The sequence below is a fragment of the Podarcis cretensis genome (assembly GCF_951804945.1).
Source record: "Podarcis cretensis genome assembly, chromosome: 5".
Lineage (NCBI taxonomy): Eukaryota > Metazoa > Chordata > Lepidosauria > Squamata > Lacertidae > Podarcis > Podarcis cretensis.
In genome coordinates this window covers 5,230,034-5,244,639 of record NC_137174.1, presented here as the reverse complement: position 1 = coordinate 5,244,639, position 14,606 = coordinate 5,230,034, and the positions used below count along the sequence as shown (strand labels likewise).

At 42.4% G+C, this 14,606-nt stretch overlaps 1 protein-coding gene across 1 annotated transcript in view; it reads left to right on the top strand.

Moving 5' to 3' along the window:
- PCLO (piccolo presynaptic cytomatrix protein) overlaps positions 1-14,606 on the top strand; it is a 261,547-nt gene that overhangs the window by 154,969 nt on the left and 91,972 nt on the right. The window contains exons 7-8 of the mRNA XM_079975008.1: positions 6,306-8,508; positions 13,562-13,698. Of these exons, the coding sequence (XP_079831134.1) occupies positions 6,306-8,508; positions 13,562-13,698 (2,340 nt within the window). The remainder of the gene's footprint in view (positions 1-6,305; positions 8,509-13,561; positions 13,699-14,606) is intronic.

Here is a 14,606-nt window from a genome sequence, read left to right as displayed (position 1 = left end):
ATACCCCAAAGGGAGTTTTTAACAGTCTTTGCATGAACAAGGAGTAGCAGACCAGAGGGCAGAAATCCTTATGCATCCCCTAGTTTTTAAAGGTTAGAAGCTCAATCCAAACCAGAGTTAAGCATTTTTTGGACTCATCTATTTCCATGTAGAAGAGTTGAGCCTTTCCACTGAAATGAAGAAATAAACAGGAATTTGGTGTGCTTCACTGTGGCTGGATATTGCCCTATTTAGATTTGTTTTCCTAACCATCCTGAAAACTTTACACAGTTTGTAAAGCCAAAGCCATGAATACAAACTGAACAATATAACATAGGAGCCAACTCCTAGGGGCTGCCATTCAAATGGTGTCTGTGCACCACGTCATGTGATCAATTATGTAGTGCAGGATTTACTTGCCCCCCACCCCAATATTTTATTCAACTTGACACCCATGCAATAAAACATTTAAACACATCCCTTCTTGACTAATCCAGAATAAGGACCAAACTAAAAGCAGTGGCTGCGTATGCACCATACATTTAAAATATGATTCTCTCCCCCAAAGAATCATGGGAACCTTAGTTTGTTAAGAGTACTGTGAATTGTCGCTCTGTGGTAGACAGACTACAGTTCCCAGGATTCTGTGAGGGACGCTTTAAATGTAAGGTGTGTACACAACCTTGAAAGCAGTTAACATGTGCATGAAGAATCAGGACCTCAGCAGTTAGGGAGAGTTTTTCAATCCTCATTCTATGATCTCAGTGAAATGCCCACTCTTCCCCTTTAGCTGCTACTAGTTCCAGGAGGCAAGCCTCCATTGATCCCAATAGCAAATGAGGAGTGGGATTTTCACCCTGATCATAGCCAAGCAGGAACCTCTCCATTTGCTGTGATCTTGATCCTGCTGCACACCTCACCCTTTGCAATGACTGTTTACATTGTGGGGGGGGGCATGCGTTCAGTTGCTTTCACACAACCACATTTAATTTGTCCCTGTATTACAACATTCAAGAGCCTTCACACATGTCTGTGCCTGCTCAGAATGCACGAGAAGTGAAATCACTTTTTTAATAATAATAATAATAATAATTACTTCCATCTCAAAATACCTTTGCATGCAGACAGCTTTTCACAACAGGGAAGATGTTCCAAGTTAAGCATTCCAGATGGGGGGGGGAGAGATGTTGACGCAGGATTGGATCCAGTCAAGTGAGCTTCCATGTGCAGTTATGATGTAGCATCATCACCTTCTTGGGGTTTTAGTCTTGTTTTAAATGTCTCCATTGTCTTTGCATTTTTAACTGCTTGTAATTATTTTATGTGTAGATTGCCATCAGATGGTGGTTTAAGGTAAAGGTAAAGGTACCCCTGCCCGTACGGGCCAGTCTTGACAGACTCTGGGGTTGTGCGCCCATCTCACTTAAGAGGCCAGGGGCCAGCGCTGTCCGGAGACACTTCCGGGTCACGTGGCCAGCGTGACATCGCTGCTCTGGCCAGAGCCAGAGCCGCACACGGAAACGCCGTTTACCTTCCCGCTGGTAAGCGGTCCCTATTTATCTACTTGCACCCGGAGGTGCTTTCGAACTGCTAGGTTGGCAGGCGCTGGGACCGAGCAGCGGGAGCGCACCCCGCCGCAGGGATTCGAACCGCCGACCTTTCGATCGGCAAGCCCTAGGCGCTGAGGCTTTGATGGTGGTTTAGAAGGCGGTTAATAGTAATAATAATGCATGCCATTAATTTCTAAACATTGCAACGTACCTTAGAACCTGTCCAGCACCAGTCAGGGACACTTTCACCTGGGGGCTCAGGGGTGGTTCTGCCTCTGCTTTAGAGGCTGGGCTCCCTTTTTGTAGGTCAGGACACTTGCCAGCCTCCCCTGAGGGTCCCTGGTCTTCTGCAGCTGCAGCTGTTGTGCTGCACTTTTCTTGAGTTCCGCCAGTATCTGGGGGCTCCAGATCATTGGAGGAGGAATCTAGCATGGGCAGGACATGGGGCAGAAGACCAAGGCTGGAAGAAAGGCTGTCATTTGCCCTCCTGGTCAGATCAGGGCAGAGGTGAAATTGTATGCTTGTATGTGGCTGCCTTGTATGTGGGACGCGGGTGGCACTGTGGGTAAAAGCCTCAGCGCCTAGGGCTTGCCGATCGAAAGGTCGGTGGTTCGAATCCCCGCAGCGGGGTGCGCTCCCGTTGCTCGGTCCCAGCGCCTGCCAACCTAGCAGTTCGAAAGCACCCCCGGGTGCAAGTAGATAAATAGGGACCACTTACTGGCGGGAAGGTAAACGGCGTTTCCATGTGCTGCGCTGGCTCACCAGATGCGGCTTTGTCACGCTGGCCACGTGACCCGGAAGTGTCTCCGGACAGCACTGGCCCCCGGCCTCTTGAGTGAGATGGGTGCACAACCCTAGAGTCTGTCAAGACTGGCCCGTATGGGCAGGAGTACCTTTACCTTTACCTTTATGTGGCTGCCTGTGACCATGAAATTGCTCATATTTCCACAACCCTACATGAGTGTAATAACACAGTTTACTAAATGACCAGAAGATACTAATGGCCATGAGGTTTTTAAGTGTAGCCTGCAAATTTATTCGAATCTTTCCTTTATTCGTATTAATTTATTGCAGTATTCATAGCCTGAAATGAACAATAAATTGTGAGTCAGGGTGACACCAGAAGGGTCTGTTGTTCACAGTGCATAATATCATGAAATAAAACATTTTCTAGGGTAAGTTGATAGACAGTTGGTAATTGGTGCTTGTACATGGGGGGGGAAATTAAGAGCAAGTCTTGATTGTTTTGTGAAAATTCAGTCATTCCTTGGCAAGTTTCTACTGAAATCTACAATATCTACGGTGACACAAGATAGCTAAACAATGAAAAACTACTGAGCAATATTTTGATAAGCATGTAGTGGATCTAGTAAAAAGAAAAAGGAAATTAAAAATGTTCAGGTGTAGATTTCCATCTGGGGAAAGGGGAGTGAAGAAAGGGTTTCACATTCATAGGAATGCTTCAAATCAATATTTCTCCTAAATGGTGAATTTTTAAATCAGCAGTAACTAACCTGTGGCCCCCTAATGCTGTAAAGACTGCCAGCTCCCCCCCCCCAGCTCCCAGCCAACATGACCAGGGGTCAGTGGTTACGGGAAGTGCAGTTCAGCAACATCTGGAAGGTCGTAAGTTTTAAAAAGCAAGTGTTTGTGGCCTTCTATTGTAATATTGCATCACATTACTACTACTACTATTCGATCCAGCTTGTATTGTCCATCTTCCTGTGGAACTGTACTACATAGTGCTGCTGTTACATTCATGGGAGTTACAGAATGGCATTTTCCAGGAGGTTCCTGATCAAACTTAAGGTAAAGGTAAAGGTACCCCTGCCCGTACGGGCCAGTCTTGACAGACTCTGGGGTTGTGCGCCCATCTCACTTAAGAGGACAGGGGCCAGCGCTGTCCGGAGACACTTCCGGGTCACGTGGCCAGCGTGACGAAGCTGCTCTGGCCAGAGCCAGAGCCAGAGCCAGAGCCGCACACGGAAACGCCGTTTACCTTCCCGCTGGTAAGCGGTCCCTATTTATCTACTTGCACCCGGAGGTGCTTTCGAACTGCTAGGTTGGCAGGCGCTGGGACCGAGCAGCGGGAGCGCACCCCGCCGCAGGGATTCGAACCGCCGACCTTTCGATCGGCAAGCCCTAGGCGCTGAGGCTTTAACCCACAGCATATATTTGCATATGTACATTACTTGATTTCTCATGATCCCTGGAAGCTGAATAGGTGAACTGCCTCCATTGAAAAGGATTACACATGTGAACCAACCCTTAGTTTTCAAAAGAAGCCTGTGTTGTCATATAACTTGGGATGCCAGCTTTATAGGATACATGGATGGAATCCACATAGATGGTACTGGATAAAATAGGGCGTCCTCAATTGCTCACTTTGTGTAATCTGGCTAGGAGGTAGAAGACTCTGGTCATAGTTCCTAGGGTTTGAAAGTTTCCAACTATGGGAGGCATTTCTCCACTAAGGTGACATAGTTATTTCTGGCTCTGCTGAAAATTTTTCACTAAGCTGTCGTCAGTTCCCTTTTTTATGACAGGAATCCCTATTTTACCTGCTTCTTTTCTTACTATTTTGAAAAAAGGGAAGGTGTAAGAGTTAGTTAAAGGGGTCCCTTAACAGATGCAAATCTAGATCAACAATAGAAGAGCAACAAATAGGAAGCCACTGGACAGGTGGCCAAAATCAAATCAGTAACTCAATCTGAAAGATCCCAAAATACATTAGGAGTTATTCTGTGTTCCATATTAAAGCTTTGCTGTTACACAAAAAACAAGCAGTTGGATGTGTTAGCATTTCCTATCACATGGCTGGTTCCTATAATTCAGTAGAAGCCTGACCTCACCAACAGTTCTGTCAAACTGGAAAAGACAAAATAACCAACATTCTGCCTCTCTAGCAGGATTGCAAATAATATATGTTAAGGGGTCCTAAATGTATGTATTAACATGAATAATACATGTTGATTTGGACTGGTGAATTCAAAGCAGTTCCAAAGGTTGGTTTTAAGTAGCACAAAATCACCCTCCAATTTCAGAAGATTGTTAAATCATTATTGAATCATTAAGCAAGTATATTATCCGTGCTGATGCCAAATAAGCATGGAATACTCAAAACAATACTTAATTGGACTAAATACACTGTTTAAAATATGCAAAGCCAGCTGAGTTAATTGGGATAGAGTTTGGTTAACCCAGATAAGAGAGCTCATCACCATGGTGTTTCCTGCTTGGCAGGGGGTTGGACTCGATGGCCCTTGTGGTCTCTTCCAACTCTATGATTCTATGATTCTATGAAATAATGCTCCATTTGGGGTATCTAAACTGCTTCACATACATAGGAGGGAGGCACAGGCTGTTGGGCGCCTCTTCCCAAAGGCTCACCAACAGGAAAGACAAATAGACGGGAGCATTGAGCTCTTTCTTTGTGTCTGTACATGCCAAGAGGTTAGAGCTCCAATCACCAGGGACACACGGACACAAACCTCTGCATATCCCTCCAGCCCAGAACCAGCTCTGAGCTATTTTATTTATTTTATTGCTTTATTTATTAGACTTATCAGTTGCTGTATCTTGCCCAGGGCAACCCTAAGTGTCTTACAACCTAACAGATGGACAGTAAACCCCACATAGATACATTAAAGCCAAGAGGAATGCATTAAATACATCCCCACCCACTTCTAAAAGGCCAAAGACCTGGTTATAGAGGAAAGTTTTTGCTCTGTACCTAATGATGGCACCAGGTGAGCCTCCCTGGGGAGAGCATTCAAGCAGTGTTAGAAAGAAATATAAGCTAGGTGCCAAATGGCTCCTTAAACCAGGGTTAGACCTGCCAAAACAGAATGACTAGTTACCATTTGGAAGCCATTTTTCACTACGACTTTTTGGTCCCTGGATTGCACAGATAAATTAAAACTGATGGAATTCTACAGGATGTGGTATTGGTGTGTGTAAACAGTCAAGATTCAAGGATCCCCAGGCATGCACCTCCAGATGGTGGAGATGCCATCCTGGCGCCTGGGCATCTTCACTTGGTCATAAACTGGCTGTTACATAGGAGCAGTCCTGGCACAAGGTATATCCAGCCCAACAGTGTGTTCCTAACTGTGGCAAGGCATATGCCTCCAGAAAGTTCCACAGACAGACATGAAGGCAATACCCCTCTGTGACTCAGCTACTGGTACTCAGCCGTACAGGTTCCATGGCTTATAACCATGGATAGATCTATCTGCCATGGATTTGTCTTCTATTAAGACTGTGATGAACATCATATCCTGTGGCAGTGAGCTCCATACATGAATTTTGTGTTAGGTGAAGTACTTGGTTTTATCTGTCCTGAATCTAATGGATGGCCCTGATTTCTGTTGTTATGACAGTGAGAAAAAAATTGTCTCCATTCACTTTTTGCAAATGGCATCATTTAGAAAATTTGTGTTGTGTGTCCTTTTAATCATATTTTCTAAACTAAGAAGCCCCAAGTGCTTTAGGCTTTCCTTGTAGGGAAGGTGCTCCCTCCAGCCTTTTGAACAGTTTCTTGGAACTTTTCTACACTTTGTCCAGCTCTGTGCTTTTCTTTTTGAGATGGGGTGGCTAGAACTGTACACAGTCCTGCTTTGCAGCCTCTTTGGGACCACAAAACATGAGGTTTGTCAAGCATCTAGCAGTACATGTGGATGGGCTGTTTTTGGCTTGGGGGATCACAAGTTGTGCTTGCGCATATTTGTCCATTTATCTAAGATAATTATCCTGTGGTTTTTTCTTATGCCGCAGACTAAAGGATCTTCAAGTGTATCAGCATCAGGAATGCAAAAGAAGGTCAAGAGGACTCTACCCAACCCACCTCCAGAAGATGTTTCAGTAGGGACACAATCTGCCTTCACCACTGTGGGATCAGTTTCACGTCGGAGGATCTGTAGAAGCAATACCATGGCCAGAGCTAAAATCCTCCAGGATATAGACAGAGAACTGGATCTGGTAGAGAGAGAGTCAGCCAAACTTCGGAAAAAGCAAGCGGAGTTAGATGAGGAAGAGAAAGAAATAGATGCAAAACTTCGGTATCTAGAGATGGGCATCAATCGGCGGAAAGAGGCATTGCTGAAAGAACGAGAAAAGAGGGAGCGTGCCTATCTTCAAGGTGTAGCAGAGGAACGTGACTATATGTCTGACAGTGAGGTTAGCAGCACCAGGCCCACGAGAATAGAATCTCAGCATGGCTTGGAAAGACCAAGGACTGCGCCCCAAACAGAATTTGACCAGTTTATCCCCCCACAAACCCAACCAGAAACACAGTTTGCAACTCCTACGAGTCCTTATACTCAGTATCAGTACTCTTCACCTGCCCTTCCCACTCAAGCACCAACTCAGTACTCCCAGCCGTCGCATTACCAGCAGCAGCAACCTTTATATCAACAGCAGGTTTCTCCTTACCAGACCCAGTCAGCATTCCAAACTGTGGCAACCATGTCTTTCACGCCACAGGCTCAGCCTCCACCAACCCCACAGCCTTCCTACCTTTCATCACAGCTAATGGTGATCCCACAGAAAACAAGGCAGGCTTCATTATATCTGGAGCCTAAGATAACAACGAACTATGACGTGATTCGCAACCAGCCTCTCATGATAGCCCCTGCATCTTCTGACAACACATATGTCGTGTCCCATTTGGGTAGTAAATACAGTACCTTGGACTTAAGGATGGGGCTCGATGAGAGGAGCAGCATGGCCAGTAGTCCCATCTCGAGCATATCTGGTGACTCCTTCTATGCAGATATTGACCACCATGCGCCACGTAATTATGTGTTGCTTGATGATATTGGAGACCTCACTAAAGGGACATCCGCTCTGAGCTCTGCTTATGGTCTACATGAGAAGGATCTGACCAAAACCGATCGGCTGCTTCGAACTACTGAGGCGCGAAGAGTGCAAGAAGTCTCAGATTTCCTCGCACCGCTGCAGACTTCTTCTCGGTTGCACAGCTACATGAAAACTGATGACGATCCCATGGAAGACCCTTATGAACTGAAGCTGCTGAAGCATCAGATCAAGCAGGAGTTCCGAAGGGGGGCTGAAAGTCTGGATCACCTGGCAGGCCTTTCACAGTATTACCATGCAGATACTAGCTACAGACATTTCCCCAAATCTGAGAAATATAGCATAAGCAGGCTTACCTTGGAGAAGCAAGCTGCTAAACAGCTTCCAGCCGCCCTTCTTTACCAGAAGCAGTCAAAGCATAAGAAGGCCTTGATTGATCCCAAATTATCTAAATTTTCACCCATTCAGGAAAGCAGGGACCTTGAGCTTGATTACTCAACCTACTTGACTTTAAACACATCATCTCTTGGCGGCATTACTTCCAGAGCAAGGCTCCTCCAAGATGATATAACGTTTGGCCTTCGGAAAAACATCACCGACCAGCAGAAGTATATGGGGCCAACTCTCACACATTCTCTTGGCACAAGCCTTGGGGCTGCACTGAGTACAACAATGAGATCCACATTGCATGATGATTCTGACAAATCTTACAGCAGTGGCAGCAGATCCAGACCTTCTTCCCGACCGTCATCCGTCTATGGGCTTGATTTATCGCTAAAAAGAGATTCTTCAAGCTCATCTTTAAGACTGAAGGCCCAAGAGGCTGAACCACTAGACGTTTCCTTCAGTCACGCAGCCCCCTCTGGAAGAACTAAACCCACGAGTCTACCCATAAGTCAGAGCAGGGGCCGAATCCCAATAGTTGCGCAGAATTCAGAAGAAGAGAGTCCCTTAAGTCCTGTGGGTCAGCCAATGGGAATGGCAAGAGCAGCAGCCGGGCCATTGCCCCCTATATCCGCAGACACTAGGGACCAGTTTGGATCAAGCCATTCATTGCCCGAAGTCCAGCAGCATATGAGGGAAGAATCACGAGCTCGAGGCTATGACCGGGATATAGCCTTCATCATGGATGACTTCCAGCACGCCATGTCAGACAGTGAAGGTAAACTAGACTTCAGACTGCTTTATCGCTCCCACAACACAAATCCTCATTTCTATGCATGTGTTTGATTTCATAATCTTTCGGGGACTAATTCTTCTTCTTTTCTTTTTTTGCATTCTTTTTCTGTGTGTGTGTGTGTGTATATATATATATATATGTACGTATGTGTGTGTATATAGATAGATATTCTTTTCATTTGGTCGGCTGATTTAACTCTGTGCTCAGATTCTGGATGGGTACATAGATAGACTTGCATGTTCCGGTTGTATTTATTTTTTCTTTTAGTTTGCGTGTGCATTTTTTTGCACTCCACTTTTGTTATATGTATTTTGGCTGGGATTTTCAGAAGCAATAATTCAGGATTGGTTTGTCTTCTTCCATTGTGTTTAGTGGAATAAGCTTCGGCTAAAATCAAGAGAGGCTGAAAATACCACCCAAAATAAATATAGTCTTCATAAAACTGTGACCCATCCTTTTGTTAATGTGAAAAGATCTTCTGTGCAATAAGCTTGCTGCAAATCTTCAGCAATCCAAAAATTTCCAAGAGCCATAGAGCACAGTTTACAAACAAAATCCTTTATGAAAGTAATTCCCTTATATATTTCAAATCATTGTTTTAATCCCCAGTGGAATCATGGGTAGAAGCAATATTGTTATGATGGGGTATTGTATTTTTAGAGACTTCGTTACTGCGCCTTTATAATTGCATCTTCGTAAAGTGTATGCTGTTATGTATGGATTTTTGTAAATTAAAAGTATGATGATATGATATTGTTCAGATGTCAGGGTCAATTAGCTTCCCCAGTAAACTTTTCTCATTAAACTTTCACAGATAACTTCAATGCTATCCATATGTATAAATGACCCTATATAAACTATAACCTGTACCTCAGACATATAAGCATGTTTTTTAAGTGATTCTATTCATGTGTGGTTATTACATATGCTGTTCCAAGTATTGGGATGAGTCTGAGAGGAGGAAGCAGGCAGGATGGGACAGGAGAACCTAAGTAGGGAAACCACTTTTTAAAAGAAAATACTAAAAGTCCCAAGTAAATGTTCAAGTACGTGGTGGGTTGGGAAGCCTATAGGCAACTGCACAAGCTTATCTCACACAGATGCACACAAAGGTGTTTTTTCTATAAAAAAAGAAAACGAAAAAGAAATACTAAATGTTACTTTTTAAAAAGCAAAGAAAAATGTTATGCTGATGTTAAATATTAAACTGTAAGTTGTGTATCAGCATTGTTGGAATTGAGTAAAGTTTATAACATGTTTTAATACTGTTTCAGAAGCCATTTCAAAAAGACATTTTGAAAGTTAATGAATTTTACACGTTTTCTTTGTATGTGCTCTGTTGAGTTTTTGTGCATATTGTCCAATAAAAATACACTGCATGCCCTGTTGTGTTTGCTAATAGCCGTGATTACTGTGGAAGAAATACTTGCTGAAGTTACTCCCCTCACACTTTCTTATCTACTTCAGTACCATTACTTCCTTCCTTCAGTTCACTCTGAAAATAGAATCATAATAGATGTGAATATTTGATATAAAGCTTTTCCCCTCCGAATGACCTGGAATTTGCCCCATCTCACCGAAGTATAAAACAGGAGGTTGGATCCAGAGAAAGTTAGTTGCATTTAAATGCCATTGAGATCAACAGTACCTAAGTTAGCCATGACGTATGCTTTTGCACCGATTTCAAGGGTACCTAAATTTGGTTTACACTACAGTCCAATATTCACTGACCTGAGAGTAAGTCCCATTGTATTCAGTGGATACTTACTTTTGAGCTTTTCGGAGCGTGTTTTAATTTGCTCTGGATCCGATACATGTTCTTCAGATTTACATTTTGTTTTGGTTTCTACTTTTTGTGGTTACTTAAAGCTTATGCGTTCTTACTTTAAAAGTTGTCTAAAACTTCCATTAAGGGAGTGGAGGGAGGCTATGTATCATTTTACATGCCCTGCTGGAACCATGCCTATTCATCTTAAGATCCAAAGTTTGTCTAAGGTCTCAGTTTGCTCCACTGAACATTCCACTTTTCTTTTCATTCCTGAGTTCTTCAAGCCTTTAAATCATTTTTTCTTCATAAAGGGAGTAATAACTGCTAGCAGTCCAGAGAAAACAAAAGGAATGAGATAACAGACTGACTGGAGTAAAAGAGGAATTGAATCTATTTTTGTAACCCCACCCCTCAAAACAAAAAAATTACTCTAGCCACTCTCACCAAAATATCCTAGGTTTTCATATTCTGTAACTCATAAATACATGCTCTCTCTCTATAAGGTTATAAAGAAGCATAGCACCTACATGGCATACACATAACACTTTTTTCTGAAATGAAACATGGCCCTTTGACCATTCTTCTTGTTTCACAGTTGTCAAATATGCTAGCATGTAGAGCCCACTGGAATTTTAAGTCATCTTTGCTCCCGCAATCCTTTTCATGAAACAACAAACATTTGCATCCACATCATTGACACCATTGCTTGTTTTGTATGAAAACTGCAACTCTGCTTTATATCTATGGCTGGGGTTTATGGGTTAACTCCATAGCAGGAATTGGAAACTGTATCCATGCTATATCAGGAGCAGCACCAGAACGCCAGGAATCATGAAATGGTAATATCAAACTCATTATGTGAAAGCGTTATTAGCAAAAAGTAGCCCATAAATTCTTTCAGTTCAAGTAATGCTATACAGATCATACTGTTCACTATGATCAAAGGGGAAAAAAGTTTCTTTATATGCATGAATATACTTTAAATTACCGTGTTGCTATGTCTTGAGACAGATATATGACATGAACCATAGATTCTGAAAGTTGTTAAGAAAGGAGATGCAATTCCCTAAACGAACATTTTAAGAATGTGTCATTGCATTTAACCAGTGTGATCTTCTAGTTAAAAAATGTCTTTAAGCAGATTAGAATTTATGGGTTCATGTACATTCATAAAAAACAAAGGCATTTGGAAAATACCTAAAATGCAACATGCAAAACTGCTGGTTGAGAAGCCTCTGCATTCTTACTGTTGCACCTCCTAAACTTTCAGAGGCCAACTTTTGTACAGTCAGTTCACATATGAGGAGAAAGTACCAGTGACTAAGGGTGTTGTATTTGATTTTATCTTTACAAAATTACAGAAGCAATGAGCATCAGGCAAGCACCCAAGACAGAGATAGTGCTAGTCCTTAAAGCAGCATCAGTTCCACAAAAAAGCAAAGATAAGGCATTGTTTGGTGTCTCCAAGGTTGCTACTTGCCAGCTGCTGCCACAATTTCTCATTTACTGCCTGCATTCTAACTTTGAAATCATTTCACCAAAGTCCTCTACCCAATCAGATGAGGTATGCTCCATAGCTAGTAAGCAGCAGCCACCAAAAACCATGGGATAAATTGTGCCATCTCTTAGAAGATCTTTGTTCTGCCTTTTTCATATCCTGTAACACCACTATTTCAAAAGTAGTAATGTCAGGGTTGTATTGTTAGTAACGTTAGTACTGTAGTCTAGCGAGTTTGAAAAGTTCAGTCCTAGTATTTAGGGCATTATATCCTGGAGTTCCTAAAAAGAATAATCCCTTATTCAAAAGTTTTAAGTTCATCCTGGTTTAGGGGATATGACGACAAATTGAATGCTAAGTCTGTCTTCTACAGCTGATAAATTCTCCATTTTTGTTCTTACTAAGTATGAAACGATGCGGTTCAAGAGATTTCATCTGCCAATTTGAGGTGCTTATAGCAATTAGTGTAATTGTCACACAGGAGATAGCACTCTCTATTTTCACACAAGTGTTCCACACCAGGGAAGAGCTTGTGTGCCACAGTCCATCTGTACTCCTAACTTGCTCTAAATGTTCAAATGCAGCAATGGAGGGTGGAGTGACCATTGCAGGAGATAAGGGAAGCTGATGATTGTTTAGATCCTTTGGGCATCTCCCAAGCATTAAGCTCTTAAAGACAGTGGATCCTCATCTGAGTGAAAATTTGGCAAGCCTATGATGAAACGATCTCGTAAGGTTTAACCAGATCATCTAATTTGCATGCAGAAGGTCCCAGGGACTGAACATCTGCCGTCTCCAGGTCGGGCAAGGAAAGACACCCTGTTTGAAACCTATAGGGACTGTGGGTCTGATTAAGGAAAAGGTAGCTTCATGTGCTCCTGTGTTATTGATTGATTTAAATTTATACAATGGTGCCATAGGCTCAAGATGTTAAAAAAAAATTAAAACATTAAAAATACACATTTATTTTATTTTGACCATTTATATACTGCTCAATTACAAGTGTATCTAATTGGTATACAATTATTAACAAGTGCAATATAGACTTTAGTTCAAAACTAAATATAAAATCTGAAGTGACTTAAAATGTCTGCTGAGATAAGAACCTACCTGCTACTAACCTGCTTTAAAGAGTCTTGCATCTCTACTGGCAAATATCCAAACTCAGATTTTTGTGGACGTGAAGATGGAGAGCAAGTCAGAACTGGGAAAAGTCTACCAAGAATGATTCTGTGCGCACCCTTATTTCTCATACAGCCAAACACTTGATTGACAGAATTAATTTGATTCAGTGTTGGTCACTTGTTCTGTATTTTACATGTTTCATTGTATATTACCATGATACTTTTAATGAGTTGGTGGTTTATAAACACTTTTATAAATAAATAAATAAATAAAATATATAAGGTGAGACAGTGATGGAACTGAGAGTCCATAAGGAGTGGTGCAAAGGGTTTTATGAAACTACCTGCTAAGAGGAAACATCTCAGAAACATATTCCAGTGGAGTATTTCAGGAACCAAACAAGCCCAGATAAATTGTTATGGCATTCTGACATATCTGCAAAGGGTCCGCAGTCAACAAGGCTGGGTCTTCTCTGTCACTTTCTACTAACCTGAGTTTGTCTGCTTCCACTCTTGCCTGCTACTTTTGCTTTAAAATGCATGGCCAATTATTAACTGCTAAATGCATGTTGACTGCGCACACCAGACTATTGCTCTTCTCACATCTCTGGCTCAGAACCTATGACGTGTCCTTGGTTTTCAAAGCCTACCACCTGCGCCAGGAAGAAACGGATTGGTTTGACAAGCCCCGGGAGTCTCGTTTGGAGAATGGACATGGTTTTGACAGAAGACTACCAGACAAGCTAGCTCACTCGAGGCCACCAAGTCAGCATCAAGACCAAGTAAGGAGGCTATGTTTTTAAGCATTGATGTTTTTAAGAAGATTCATGAGTCATACCATCTCTCATAGCTTAGCATTAGACAGGCCACTCAATTTGTCAAAATGAGGTTTAAGAAAATTCCACCCTTACTCTAGAATACCAGTGCTCATTGTAAAGACAAAGGCAAATATTGTTATGTGCAGCCCCAATTCTTTGAAAATTGAGAACTTCGGGGTGCAGTATTTACTTGGGTACATTTTCCTTTGTCATGAACAAAGGACATACATGGGGAGATACAGTTTAACTGCATGGTTTGTCCCTAAGCTCAGTGCTTCGTCACCACATTCCCTCGTCCGGTGAAAATGTTCATGAAACCTCACCCACACACCTTTTTGTTCAGTGCTACCTGGGATGGAAGTATTTTTAGGGGTACCAGTGAAGCAGCAATGTGACCTTAGAAGCATGTGTTAAGACAGCCTTTTCAATACTCATAGGGGATCTGAGAATTGTTTCCAGCATCCTCTGGCACTGAAAGGGATTCTGTTGATAGAATTATGTATCTTAGATCAGCTGTGATTCCACATTGAATCTCTTGGGGGTTCAAGAGTTCACAGACTCATTAGAGATCCAGTCTGCTTTGCAGTTATGGACCAACTCCTGCGGGCTTTTCTCATATCTAAATAACGCATTACATAAATGCATCCTATGTGTGGTTTGTATGTCTTGCAATATAGGACCACTATCCATTACACAGGTTTATAATCATGAAGCATATGAGATACATTTTCAGATTACATTTGGCTGGAATGGAAAAACAAGGGCTGGGAATTAAAAAACAATCTGTTTTGAGGGCAGTGGTTTTTACACATTGTCATGACCTGTAGCTACAGCTACTGTGTAGTGGAAAGGTGTGACTCACAATTCCAGGT